The sequence below is a fragment of the Hippopotamus amphibius genome, chromosome 8 (genome assembly GCF_030028045.1).
Source record: "Hippopotamus amphibius kiboko isolate mHipAmp2 chromosome 8, mHipAmp2.hap2, whole genome shotgun sequence".
Lineage (NCBI taxonomy): Eukaryota > Metazoa > Chordata > Mammalia > Artiodactyla > Hippopotamidae > Hippopotamus > Hippopotamus amphibius.
This window is the reverse complement of record NC_080193.1, coordinates 127,202,791-127,215,965: the sequence shown is the minus strand read 5'-3', so window position 1 is coordinate 127,215,965 and position 13,175 is coordinate 127,202,791. Positions and strand designations below refer to the sequence as shown.

General features: G+C 36.6%; 1 protein-coding gene across 6 annotated transcripts in view; it reads right to left on the bottom strand.

Annotated features, from left to right (window-relative positions):
- GPR155 (G protein-coupled receptor 155) overlaps positions 1 to 13,175 on the bottom strand; it is a 47,635-nt gene that overhangs the window by 17,909 nt on the left and 16,551 nt on the right. For 5 of the 6 annotated variants that reach the window (XM_057745024.1, XM_057745020.1, XM_057745022.1 and 2 more), the window contains 4 exons: positions 12,433 to 12,550; positions 2,942 to 3,026; positions 2,753 to 2,843; positions 1,247 to 1,457 (listed from right to left, as the gene is read on the bottom strand). In XM_057745024.1, the coding sequence (XP_057601007.1) occupies positions 1,247 to 1,457; positions 2,753 to 2,843; positions 2,942 to 3,026; positions 12,433 to 12,550 (505 nt within the window). Of the gene's footprint in view, positions 1 to 1,246; positions 1,458 to 2,752; positions 2,844 to 2,941; positions 3,027 to 5,661; positions 10,122 to 12,432; positions 12,551 to 13,175 lie in introns of those variants that run through there. The other variant, XM_057745025.1, reaches the window with a different exon arrangement.

Sequence of the window (13,175 nt, the reverse complement as noted above, 5' to 3'; positions counted from 1 at the left end):
GGGATGAAGGATTGGAGAGAGAGAGAGAGAGGGAAGGCAATGTAAGACAGTAAGATTTATGGGATTTTCTTCCTTTTAAGATGTTTTTTTAAAAAAATCTTTTTTCTCTTTTTGCTCTTTCTTCTTTACTTATTGATATTTACAACTAATAGTTTTAAGATCAGTCATCTCTCTGTTCCACAAACTCTCTCTAAACAAAACAGGTACCATCATTCACACTTTCCAGCACACCTGTCTGTCTGCGAAACCTCAATTGTCTATGTCTGCACCAGTGAATCCAAAATGCGTACTCTACTGCTGAGTTCCCTTCATGAATTGAAGCAAAGCCCACAACAGTTGTTAACACTCATTAACAAAGTCACTGATTAGGGTCATATTTTCACTCATACCAAGGATTGCCAAACATTTTCTTTAAAGGGCCAGATGATAAATATTTTAGGCTTTGCAGTCCATTGGGTCTCTGTTGAACAACTCAACTCTACCAATATAGCATGAAAGCATCCATAAACAATATATAAATAAATGAGTGTGGCTATGTTCCAATAGCATGCGACGGACACTGAAATTTAAATTTCATATAACCTTCAAGTGTCATAAAATATTTGTATTTTAGAATTTTTTCTTCAACCCTTTAAAAATGTAAAAGCTATTCTTAGCTTTCGAGCCATACAAAAACAGATGGCAGACTGTAGTTTGCCAACTCCTAACTTTCACCATTAACCTTGCTTCAATCAAACCTCTTTAGTTCTTTTTATTGATGGTGCTTACCTGATACAATGTTGTTAAATTAACAAACATAGGTGCTTAGTTTCCTAGAAAGGGCCTTCTTTCAGTTGTTACTCTTGTCTAAACTCTCAGGCCCAAGGAAGTCTTGGGATGTAACAAGATTTATAAACAAGAATCTAATAAATGAACTTGCAAGCTCTTTTTATTATTGACTATGATTCAAGTTCATCATTTCACAAATACCTGTGATATTCAAGATAGTTCAAGGAGGTTCCCTTAGGAAAGCAGCAGGGTGGGGTGGGGGTAGCATACAGGATGAATTGGGAGACTGGGGTTTACATATATACGCTAATATGTATAAAATAGATAACAAACAAAAAAAAATTATTTTGGAAAAAAAAAAAATAAAAAAAAGTCACGTAACCCAGGGGGGAGAAAAGAAGGAGGTTCCCTTAAACAAAACATTTATGATACATGCTATACAGGCATGTAAGGGTTTCTTTATATTTAAGGATCATACTTGTTTCTGGGATAGAACTTGTAAAAGGTTCAGGTTCATTTATCGGTGCTGGACTGTCCTCAAAAGCAGTGTTTCCAGGCCCTGCTGCTTTGTGGTCCTGAGACTGGTCGAAACCTTCATAGCGTCCTGCTTGGGAGGTGCGGTTCATACACATGAGTGACACGCCGGCGATCACAATGCTGCAGAACAGGGTGACGGCCGTGATGATCATCTGTCAATGTTGCAAAGAGACATTAGGCCACTTTGCACAATCCCAGCTTGATAATCTTAGTAGACGAGGTGAAAGGCACTTTTTTTGGTGGAAAATGCACTATTTCCATGGCTATAATACTCTAAAACAGTGGTTCTTAAAAAAGAGGAAGGGTATGGAAGGAATGTAAGTCACTTGCAGAGAAATTAGTATTTGCTTATAATCCAATGAGATTTCTAGATGCTTCTTTCACTATGCATCATGTCCTTGGTTTCCTCTACAAGTAATGTAAATGGTTATTTATAGACTTTTGCTTTACTTCAAAGTTTTTGCTTGCTTTAATACATAGTTCAAGTGTACTTCAATTACAGAGACTTTGTTATGGTGATAATACTAAAAATAAGTAATTATAGCTAATACTTATTAAGTACTAACTATATGCCAGCACTAGTCTAAGTCATTTATATGTATAATCTTATTTATTCTCACAACAATCCAATAAAATTCAAAATTACAAAACAGAAAAAAAAGGTAAGAAACGAAAATCATTTTAGGAAGCTTTTAAAAAACACACATCTTTGGGAGGGACAAGGTAGGGATATGGAGTTAAAAGATACAAACTACTATGTATAAATAGATAAGCAAGAAGGATATATTGTACAACACAGGAAAATAGAGACATTATTTTGTAATAACTTTAAATGGATTACAATCTATAAAAATATCGAATCACTATGTTATATACCTGAAATTAATATAATATTGTAGATCAGACTACACTTCAATTAAACACACACACACACACACACACACACACGCCTTTGGGAAATTCTGATTCAGCAGGTCCCACAAGCCTCCTACTCAACTGCTTTTCAAGCATACTTTTTCCCCAGATACTTCTTGTTCTGAAATTTTTAGGTATGATACAATTGAAAGTCAAGAACTTGGCTTTTATTATTACTGCTAACTTATTAAATGGCTTTAAATTAATCACACTTTCCTCCAATAGAGGAAACATAATTTATAAATATGCTTAAGAAGACCCAATAAGTTTCAAATATGTGGAAATCTTCAGCTAAAAACAGACTCAGACATGTAAAATCTTTGTTTTTTTTCAAATTCATATTCCTTTTTAAAGACGTGTAAAATCTATACCACATTTTAAGGTGTGAGTTAACAAAGTGACATAGGATCACCAATGTGATATTCAAAAATAAATTTGAATAAAATTTCAAAATTAATGTAAGTATAGCAAAACATTCAGAAGCTTAAAAGAGACATTCTCAAGAACTGAACTGTCAATAAACTCTTCTCACCTGCTCTTTTCCATAAAAGAAGGCTGAGTCAATGCTTTCTCCATTATGTTTTCCAGTTATCAAAAGAACACCAACAAGGAGAGCAGGAATCCTGTAATAACAAGAGTTTAGAGGGGGAGGAAAAACAAGAGGATGAATAGCAACTGTGTATGTGGGAACATGTAAGCAAACAGAAAACTACCAACTTACCCCCAGCCAGATATTATGATGATTCCAACAGGAATTTGTACCCTTTCTCTCTTTTTCAAAAGAAACAAAGAAATTGCAAGAAGGCCTAAAAATAAGAAATAGAGATTGAAATGTGATTACTGTTGATATTGATCAGACTTCATGGAACTTTAACCAAGCTTATTTCAATAGTAGTTTGTAGTTCTTGTCCTAGAATTTTCTCCTTCTACATAAGTGCTTTTCCCAATATTTAGAGGCAAGTTTTCTTAATTCAGAATCTTTCATGGTTTCCCTCCTATATTGTTTCTTTACTCAAATCTTCTTGTTTTATACAAGAGGATTTTTTTTAAAAGCCCAAATCATTTTGTTCTTTTGACTGATGTGTTTGGAATTGAAGTATATTTGGAAGAAAGCCAAGAATACTCAACCCAGCAAGAATCTCATACAGATTCAACGGAGATATCAAAAGCTTCACAGACAAGCAAAAGTTAAGAGAATTTAGCACCACCAAACCAGCCTTACAACAATTGCTAAAGGAACTTCTCTAAGTAGGAAACACAAGAAAAGGAAGACACCTACAAATACAAACCCAAAACAATTAAGAAAATGGTAATAGGAACACACATGTCAATAATCACCTTAAATGTAAATGGATTCAATGCTCCAACCAAAAGACACAGACTGGCTGAATGGATACAAAAACAAGACCCTTCTATATGCTGCCTACAAGAAACCCACTTCAGACCAAGGGACACATATAGATTGAAAGTAAAGGGATGGAAAAAGATATTCCATGCAAATGGAAGCCAAAGGAATACTCATATCAGAAAAATTAGACTTTAAAATAAAGACTATTACAAGAGACAAGGAAGGACACTACATAATGATCAAGGGATCAATCCAAGAAGAAGATATAACAATTGTAAATATCTATGCACCCAACATAGGATCACCTCAATACATAAGGCAAATGCTAACAGCCATAAAAGGAGACATTGACAGTAACACAATAATAGTAGGAGACTTTAACATCCCACTTACAGCAATAGACAGATCATCCAAACAGAAAATAAATAAGGACACACAAGCTTTAAATGACACATTAGACCATCTCAACTTAATTGATATTTATAGGACATTCCATCCAAAAACTATGGAATACACTTTCTTCTCAAGTGCACACGGAACATTCTCCAGGATAGATCACATCTTGGGTTACAAATCAAGCCTCGGTAAATTCAAAAAACTGAAATCATATCAAGCATTTTCTCTGACCACAATGCCATGAGACTACATATCAATTACAGGAAAAAATCAGTAAAAAAAATACAACCACATGGAGACTAAACAATACACTATTAAACAACCAAGAAATCACTAAAGAAATCAAAGAGGAAATCAAAAAATACCTAGAAACAAATGACAATGAAAACACGACCCAAAACTTATGGGATGCAGCAAAAGCAGTCCTAAGAGGGAAGTTTATAGCAATACAGTCCTACCTCAAGAAACAAGAAAAATATCAAATAAACAACCTAACCTTACACCTAAAACAACTAGAGAAAGAAGAACAAAAAAACCCCAAAGTGAGCAGAAGAAAGAAATCATAAAGATCAGATCAGAAATAAATGAAAAAGAAAGGAAGGAAACAATAGCAAAGATCATTAAAACTAAAAGCTGGTTCTTTGAGAAGATAAACAAAATTGATAAACCATTAGCCAAATTTATCAGGAAAAAAAGGGAGAAGATGCAAATCAACAGAATTAGAAATGAAAAAGGAGAAGTAACAACGGACACTGCAGAAATACAAAAGATCATGAGAGACTACTACAAGCAAATGTATGCCAATAAATTGGATAACCTGGAAGAAATGGATAAATTCTTAGAAAAGTACAATCTTCCAAAACTGAACCAGGAAGAAATAGAACATGTGAACAGACCAATCACAAGTACAGAAATTGAAACTGTGATTAAAAATCTCCCAACAAACAAAAGCCCAGGGCCAGATGGCTTCACAGGAGAATTCTATCAAACATTTAGAGAAGAGCTAACACCTATCCTTCTCAAACTCTTCCAAATTATAGCAGAAGGAGGAACACTCCCAAACTCATTCTACGAGGCCACCATCACCCTGATATCAAAACCAAGCAAAGATGTCACAAGAAAAGAAAATTACAGGCCAATATCCCTGATGAATATAGATGCAAAAATCCTCAACAAAATACTAGCTAACAGAATCCAACAGCACATTAAAAAAATCATACACCATGATCAAGTGGGTTTTGTCCCTGGAATGCAAGGATTCTTCAATATATGCAAATCAATCAATGTGATACACCATATTAACAAACTGAAAGATAAAAACCATACGATAATCTCAATAGACGCAGAAAAAGCTTTTGACAAAATTCAACATCCATTTTTTTTCGATGTTTTAACTTTATTTCTACCCACTCACTGTTTAAGAGATGAGTTGTCTTTTTTTATAGAATTTAGACTCCAAGTTGTCTGTTTTTTAAATGAATATATCATTATATACATATTCACAAAATTTACACAGCTTGTCATACCATAAGAAATCGTATCACAACAGAGAATAGTTTAGCAGTCTGCTCACAATGTTAAAAACCAACCACAACAAAACACACGGTTCTACGGTACATAATCTGTACTGAAGTCATAGGCATCATCTTCCTCTTCAGTCATTTTATCTAAGACAAGAGATGGTGCAGACTGCTCACCTGCTTGAGACTCCTCAGGCAGTGCCTCGCAGGCTTCTTCCGCAGGGGACGTGTCTGAGCTCTTTTCATCACCTTCTTCGTCAACACTTTCCTGGTCAGTGTTGACACCTTCACGGTCCTCCCCCTCCTGCTTCTGTTCTTTCTGTTTCGGCAATTCTTCAGATATGTCCTTTTCCTCTATCACTCCGTTTGTCAGACTGGATGACTGGAAAAGGATGCTACTGGCTAAACGAGGGCCCCTGATGGCTTGTATGCTGTGTGCATTGTTCTTTTCCATTTCTTCCAGATTAAAGCCCTGTTTCATGTCTGTCACAACGCTCTCATTAAAATGTGGAGGAGGAGTCCAGGATTTTGGGGGGATGGCAATAGTAACCTAAGGAGGCACCTGTCCACTCAGACCATAGCAGTTTGGCAGTGCCTTCTACATTTGGGTTTCCACCTTTTTGGTGCAGTCCTCTTCTCTGAGCAAATGAAGTAAAAAATTCTAGAGAATTCTTAAAGTCTGGGACAGTAAATTTCAGTACCACCTGTCGAGCATCAGCATGGGACAGGATGGCGCTAGCAGCCTCCATTGGTTTTACTACCTCGATACTTGCTGGACTTCTCAGCGCACGTGCAATAGCAGAGTTAAGTGGAGACACAATGAAACTTGGACTATCTATGATTGTGATTTGTTTATCCAAGGGGACAACCTGCATGCACCTTGTAAGCCCCATGGATACTCCAACGTTGCATATCCATTCTTGTTTTAAGCTATTGATGATGCTGCTCTTCCCCACATTTGGGAAACCAATTACCCCAACGTGAACAGCTTTGTCATAAGTCTCTTGAAAACTTCCAAGAAACTTCCAAAGGCCTTCTTTTCCAACACACACTTCACTTTTGAATGGAGCAGCTTTCTTCTTTACCTTGATTCTCTTCCCTTTGTCCTTCAGATTTGTTGAGGCTTTGAACACCACTGTTGGCAATTCCTTTTTCAAATAACTTAGCCAGTTCTCCAAATTCTCCTTTGGTATCAAATCTGATTTATTTAATACAAGTACCAGCTTTTTTTGTCCACCCTTAACGATGGCTTCTTCTACCTGGGGACACCTGCAACCAAGAGGATCTCTGGCATCCATTACCTCCAGCACAACATCTGAGGCTTCAATCACCTTTTTAAGTTCCTGACAATACGGCCTCTTTGGATTCTGTCTGCTTGTCTTGGCTTTCTTAGCTTTGCATTGCCCAAATTCCTCTTTCACAGATTTCATGTTAGATAGCTCAACACCAATGTCCGTTTCAAGTTTTCTTTTTTGCCCTGTTCCTTCTGCCTTTCAAGTTTCTGCTCCTGTTTCAGTTCTTCAAGCTGTTGTTTCCTTAGCTCAGCTTCCCGAAGAAGAGCCTCCTTAAAAGGAGCACTGTTTGGAACTCCTGGGTCTTTCCTGGGCTTCTTTCAACCTCGTTTTTTAGCCTCTTTCCTCAATTTCTGATGGTGTTCTCGAACCTTTTTTTGGATTTTATACCGCTTATGGCAGGTCGTGCGTTTACTTGCTTTCTTTAACTTCGGCCGCTTCATACTGGAAGTCGGAAAGGCAGCGTCTGCAGCTGCACCAACGCTCGCAGAGACAGCTTGCCTCCTCAGGCGCCACGTGCAAATTCTCAACATCCATTTATGATAAAAACTCACCAGAAAATGGGCATAGAAGGAAATTACCTCAACATAATAAAGTCCATATATGACAAACCAAGAGCCAACATCATCCTAAATGGTGAAAAACTGAAAGCATTCCCTCTAAGGTCAGGAACAAGACAGGGGTGTCCACTTTCACCATTATTATTCAACATAGTTTTGGAAGTGTTAGCCACAGCAATCAGGGAAGAAAAAGAAATAAAAGGAATCCAGATTGGAAAAGAAGAAGTAAGATTGTCACTCTTTGCAGATGACATGATATTATACATAGAAAACCCTAAAGACTCTACCAGAAAACTGCTAGCACTAGTCGATGAATTTAGTAAAGTAGCAGGATACAAAATTAATGTGCAGAAATCTCTTGCATTCCTATACACTAACAATGAAAGAACAGAAAGAGAAATTAAGGAAACTCTTCCATTTACCACTGCAACAAAAAGAATAAAATACCTAGGAATAAATCTGCCTAAGGAGGCAAAAGACCTGTAAGCAGAAAACTATAAGACACTGATGAAAGAAATCAAAGACAATACAAATAGATGGAGGGACATACCATGTTCTTGGATTGGAAGAATCAATATTGTGAAAATGACTATACTACCCAAAGCAATTTACAGATTCAACGCAATCCCGATCAAATTACCAACGGCATTTTTCACAGATCTAGAACAAGAAATCTTACGATTTGTATGGAAATGCAAAAGACCCCGAATAGCCAAAGCAATCTTGAGAAGGAAAGATGGAGTTGGTGGAATTAGGCTTCCTGACTTCAAACTATACTATAAGTCCAGAGTGATCAAGACAGTATGGTACTGGTACAAAAATAGAAAGGAAGATCAATGGACTAGAATAGAGAACTCAGAGATAAACCCAAGCACATATGGGCAGCTTATCTTTGACAAGGGAGGCAAGAATATACAATGGAAAAAGGACAGCCTCTTCAATAAGTGGTGCTGGGAAAATTGGACAGCTACATGTAAAAGAATGAAATTAGAACACTTCCTAACACCATACACAAAAATAAACTCAGAATGGATTAAAGACCTACATGTAAGGCCAGACACTATAAAACTCCTAGAGGAAAACATAGGCAGAACACTCTATGACATACATCAAAGCAAGATCCTTTTTGACCCACCTCCTAGAATCATGGAAATAAAATCAAGAATAAACAAATGGGACCTAATGAAACTTAAAAGCTTTTGCACAGCAAAAGAATCCATAAACAAGACAAGAAGACAACCCTCAGAATGGGAGAAAATACTTGCCAACGAAGCAATGGACAAAGGATTAATCTCCAAAATATACAAGCAGCTCATGCAGCTTCATACCAAAAAAGCAAATAACCCAATCCACAAATGGGAAGACCTAAATAGACATTTCTCCAAAGAAGACATACAGAAGGCCAACAAACACATGAAAAGATGCTCAACATCACTAATTATTAGAGAAATGCAGGTCAAAGCCACAATGAGGTATCACCTCACACCTGTCAGAATGGCCATCGTCAAAAAATCTAGAGACAATAAATGTTGGAGAGGGTGTGGAAAAAAGGGAACCTTCCTGCACTGTTGGTGGGATTGTAAGCTGGTACAGCCACTATGGAAAACAGTTTGGAGGTTCCTTAAAAAACTAAAAATAGAACTATCATATGACCCAGTAATCCCACTGCTGGGCATATACCCAGAGAAAACCATGATCCAAAAAGAAACAAGTAGCATAATGTTCATTGCAGCACTATTTACAATAGCCAGGACATGGAAACAACCTAGATGCCCATCAACAGATGAATGGATAAAGAAGATGTGGCACATATATACAATGGAATATTAGCCATAAAAAGGAATGAAATCGAACTATATGTCATGAGGTGGATAGACCTAGAGTCTGTCATACAGAGTGAAGTAAGCCAGAAAGAGAAAAACAAATACTGTATGCTAACCCATATATAAGGAATCTGAAGAAATGGTACTGATGAAACCAGTGACAGGCAAGAGTGGAGATACAGAAATAGAGAATGGACTTGAGGACACGGGGCTGGGGTGAGGGGCAAAGCAGAAGTTGGGACGAGGTGAGAGAGTAGCATAGACATATTTACACTACTGGCTGTAAAATAGATAGCTAGTGGGAAGTTGCTGTATAATAAAAGGAGATCAACTTCATGAGAGATGCCTTGGAGGGCCAGGACAGGGAGGGTGGGGGGGAGTCGCGGGAGGGAGGGGATATGGGGATATGTGTGTAGATGCAGCTGATTCACTTTGGTGTACCTCAGAGACAGGTACAAGAGTGTAAAGCAAATATATCTCAATAAAGAGTTTAAAAAATAAAAAATAAAAAAAATAAATGGATACAGAACAGTTCTAAAAGTAACACCCCCACTCTGCTGGTGCTAAGAAAGTATAGGCAATTCTTATACAGGTTTTGTTTTGGGAAAATTCACCAAGTCTAAATGATGGACCTTAATACAAATACAATATATACTTAATACAAAAACAAATGTTTTAAACATTTGAACAGATGTTTTAAAACAACTATTTCAAGAGCTTTCCTTAACCCTATACCCAATTATTTATAGAAGTAACATCTTATTTAATAAATGCTACATAGCTATAGAAGCTTAGAACTTTAGGGCTAGAAGGGACCACTGTTTTAAATTAATGCCTTCATTTTATAGATATGTAAACAAGGGTTTGCCCAAGCCACACAGCCAGCAGAGGGCAGAGCAAGACCAGAAACCCAGCTCTGTCAGAAGGTTAAGTCCTTCAACTCTGTCAGTGTTTCTAAAATTCAGATCTGTGGACCCATAGGGATCTGGAAATTTCTGTGAGAAATGTTAAGTCTTTTTGGTTTATTTGCAATGATAATCATCTGGATGACCATCTTATAACCAAAGTACAGTCTCGTTATTTCAGATCTTACATCTGGTTTAACATGAAGTTTGAGCCAAGTGAAGGCCAAATGATATCAAAACACATAGTTCTAATGAACATTCTGTTGTAGTTTGAAGAGAGAAAAGCAGTGAGATAACCAGGTCATAAGCCCACATATCAATGTAAAGGCAGGTCAAATCAAAAACACCCTACTCAGAGAAGTGAGTTCCATTTTACATTTCAAGCTGTGATTCAGATTAGCAAAATAAGATCCTTTGTCATGTCAACTAATGTTGCTAATTTGAGTTACTGAGTTTGTAGTTTTGTTTAAATCTAATCTATGAATTTGCTTTGGTTTTAAAATTGTATATTAGCTGTATATAAGGAATTCATACCTAGATTTTAAAATGTACAGATTAAGTAACACTGTGCTAAAAATCACAAGAGTGCCCACTGTGTTATAGTAGTGAGGGTGCTCTTTAATATTCTAATGTTAATCATTTCATTCCTGCCTTGTGAAAATACTGACATATGAAGTACAGACTCTGTCTAGGCCTAGATGTCTCACTGAAGAAGCTGTGAGAGCTCTTGCCTGAATCAGTTAAACTCTTTGGGCCTTATTTTCCTCATTTGCAAAATGAGAGATTTAAACTAGACCAGTGTTTCCAAAAGCATGGACACTGTAGGTGGCACAAGGGTGAATATTTTTTTGACTAATTATGTGTTTATTTTAACATATGCTTGAAAATTTTTTAACTAACACATGAAACCTGGGATTTTACTGAGATAGGGCTAAATTTATTAAAGTTAAAAAAGTGAGTCAATTTTAAGAGGGAAAGAAAGGACAGTGATATGCAGATATGGCAAAATTCATGAGAATGGTTTGCAAATGAGTAAAATTGAAAATGGCTGAATAGGATGATTTAAACTGACCTTTTAGGTCTAAAATTCTGTTATATCATAGTAATCTCAAAGTTAAAGGGCACCTTCACTGGGGTCAGGGAATCCAGAACAGTTTCTTTGGAGAGATTTTGGTATGCATGCTTGAAGAGGATTTCGGAGAAACTTGGGGCTTTTTGATACACTGATCTATATACTATTCTCTTATTCTCATTATAAATTTAACCTTAATAAATAAGTATTAGAGATCAAGTTGGTTCATCTGTATTTGGAAACAAAGCCTTTAGGCTCTTTTAACTTGACAGCTTATGAAAACTTTTATGCCTTTAAGAAGCACAAACCTTCTCCTGTTTGTACTGAATTCATTTTGTAATTCTTCACTGCATTATTGCTTCACTTCAAAAGGCTGTTGACTTGGATGGGTCCTGCTTTTGATCCTGAAGGCATGAAATCAAAGGCCTGTCCCCCCTCAGCCACTTCCCAGCACCTTCCTCCTAACAGTGGCTGTAACTAGCGCTACCATTCTACAGCTTTCTTTTATGTGCCATTTTATAGGTTTGCATTTGTGTTATGAATACAAATCAGCCAGAGTGAATGCTTCACAAACATACTAGAAGGTACGCAGCAAATAAATGTTATACTTCAAAAGAGCAATGTGCTAAAACATTCTGAATACCCTTTTTGGAGCCTGTTGAAATGAAAAATGGTTTTTCTTACTGGGTATTCTATTTCCATACCCTTTTATTCACTTGTTTTTCTTGTTCTCACATTACTACTCTTCCCTCTATTTAATAATATAGTTAGATTTGTTGAGTGCCTACCATGTACCAGGCATAAGCATCCATATTTCACTTAATTCTCTGTAAGGTATGATAATCCAGGCTTATAGATAAGGAAACTGAGACTGCAAAAGTTAAGTCATTTGCTTAAGCCAGAGCCAGAATTTTTCATTCAGTTCAGCTGGATTCTAATAGTAAGCTCTGGGACACAATTCACATGCCTCATCCCTCTCTGCCCATTCCTTCCTTTCCCTACCTGCTTCCAGTGCCTGCCCCCTTGATGGCTCCAAAGGGGAGCTGTGCTGACTGTGGCCTAGGACCCGAGACCCTGAGGAAAAGGATATGTGACTGAAAACCACCTGAGCCCAGGCAGAAACAGAGTGATTAGGAAACAGAACTCAGCTTTGCAGACTGCCTATGTTAGTGGGCATAACTGCCCAAGCGAAAGCCCTAATCCTGTACTACTAGACTTCAAATAGATCACTAGAAACTGGGGCCTCAAGTGATGGAGGAGAGGGGGACCTAAATTTCTCTTCATAATCCAACTTACCTGTCCACAGGTAGGTGCTATAGAGGGAGCTGTACAATAAGACAAACACCAGAATTTGTCCAACAAAATTTTTTTCTTTAACAAAATTCCATATCATCATTCCAGCACAGACAATAGACTGAAGAAAAATTATAAAAAAAAAAGTCAGTCATACTCATATGACTCATACTCATGTGTTTTATTCACAGCAACTATAATTATTCATTTAAAATTATTGCTGAGTAATTACTGCATTCTAGTTATACTAAAACTTCAAGTTTTATGATTGAAAAACTTTTTATACAGAGCCTTTAACAATGTACATGTTTAACTGAAATAATGATAACATTCTAAATACTAACCTTATACTTAGTAAAGGTTTACATAGAAAATGTAAACTTTCCCTTATAATTTGAGACATGCAAAGATTTAACTAGAAAAGTAAGATTATGAGAGAGTTCAATTTTTAATTATTCAATTATTTCTATTAAAAATGCAACATTATTACTGAATGTCATTACAGTTGTCTTTCAGTATCCACAGAGGATTGGTCCTAGGACCCCTCCTCGCCCTCCCCCGAGAGATACCAAAATCCAAGGATGCTCAAGTTCCTTATATAAAATTCTGTAGTATTTGCATATACCCTATGCACATCTTCCTGTATACTTTAAATCATTTCCAGATTACTTATAATACCAAATACAATGTTAATGCTATGTAAATAGTTGTTGGCATATGGCAAATTCAAGTTTTGCTTTTTGGTA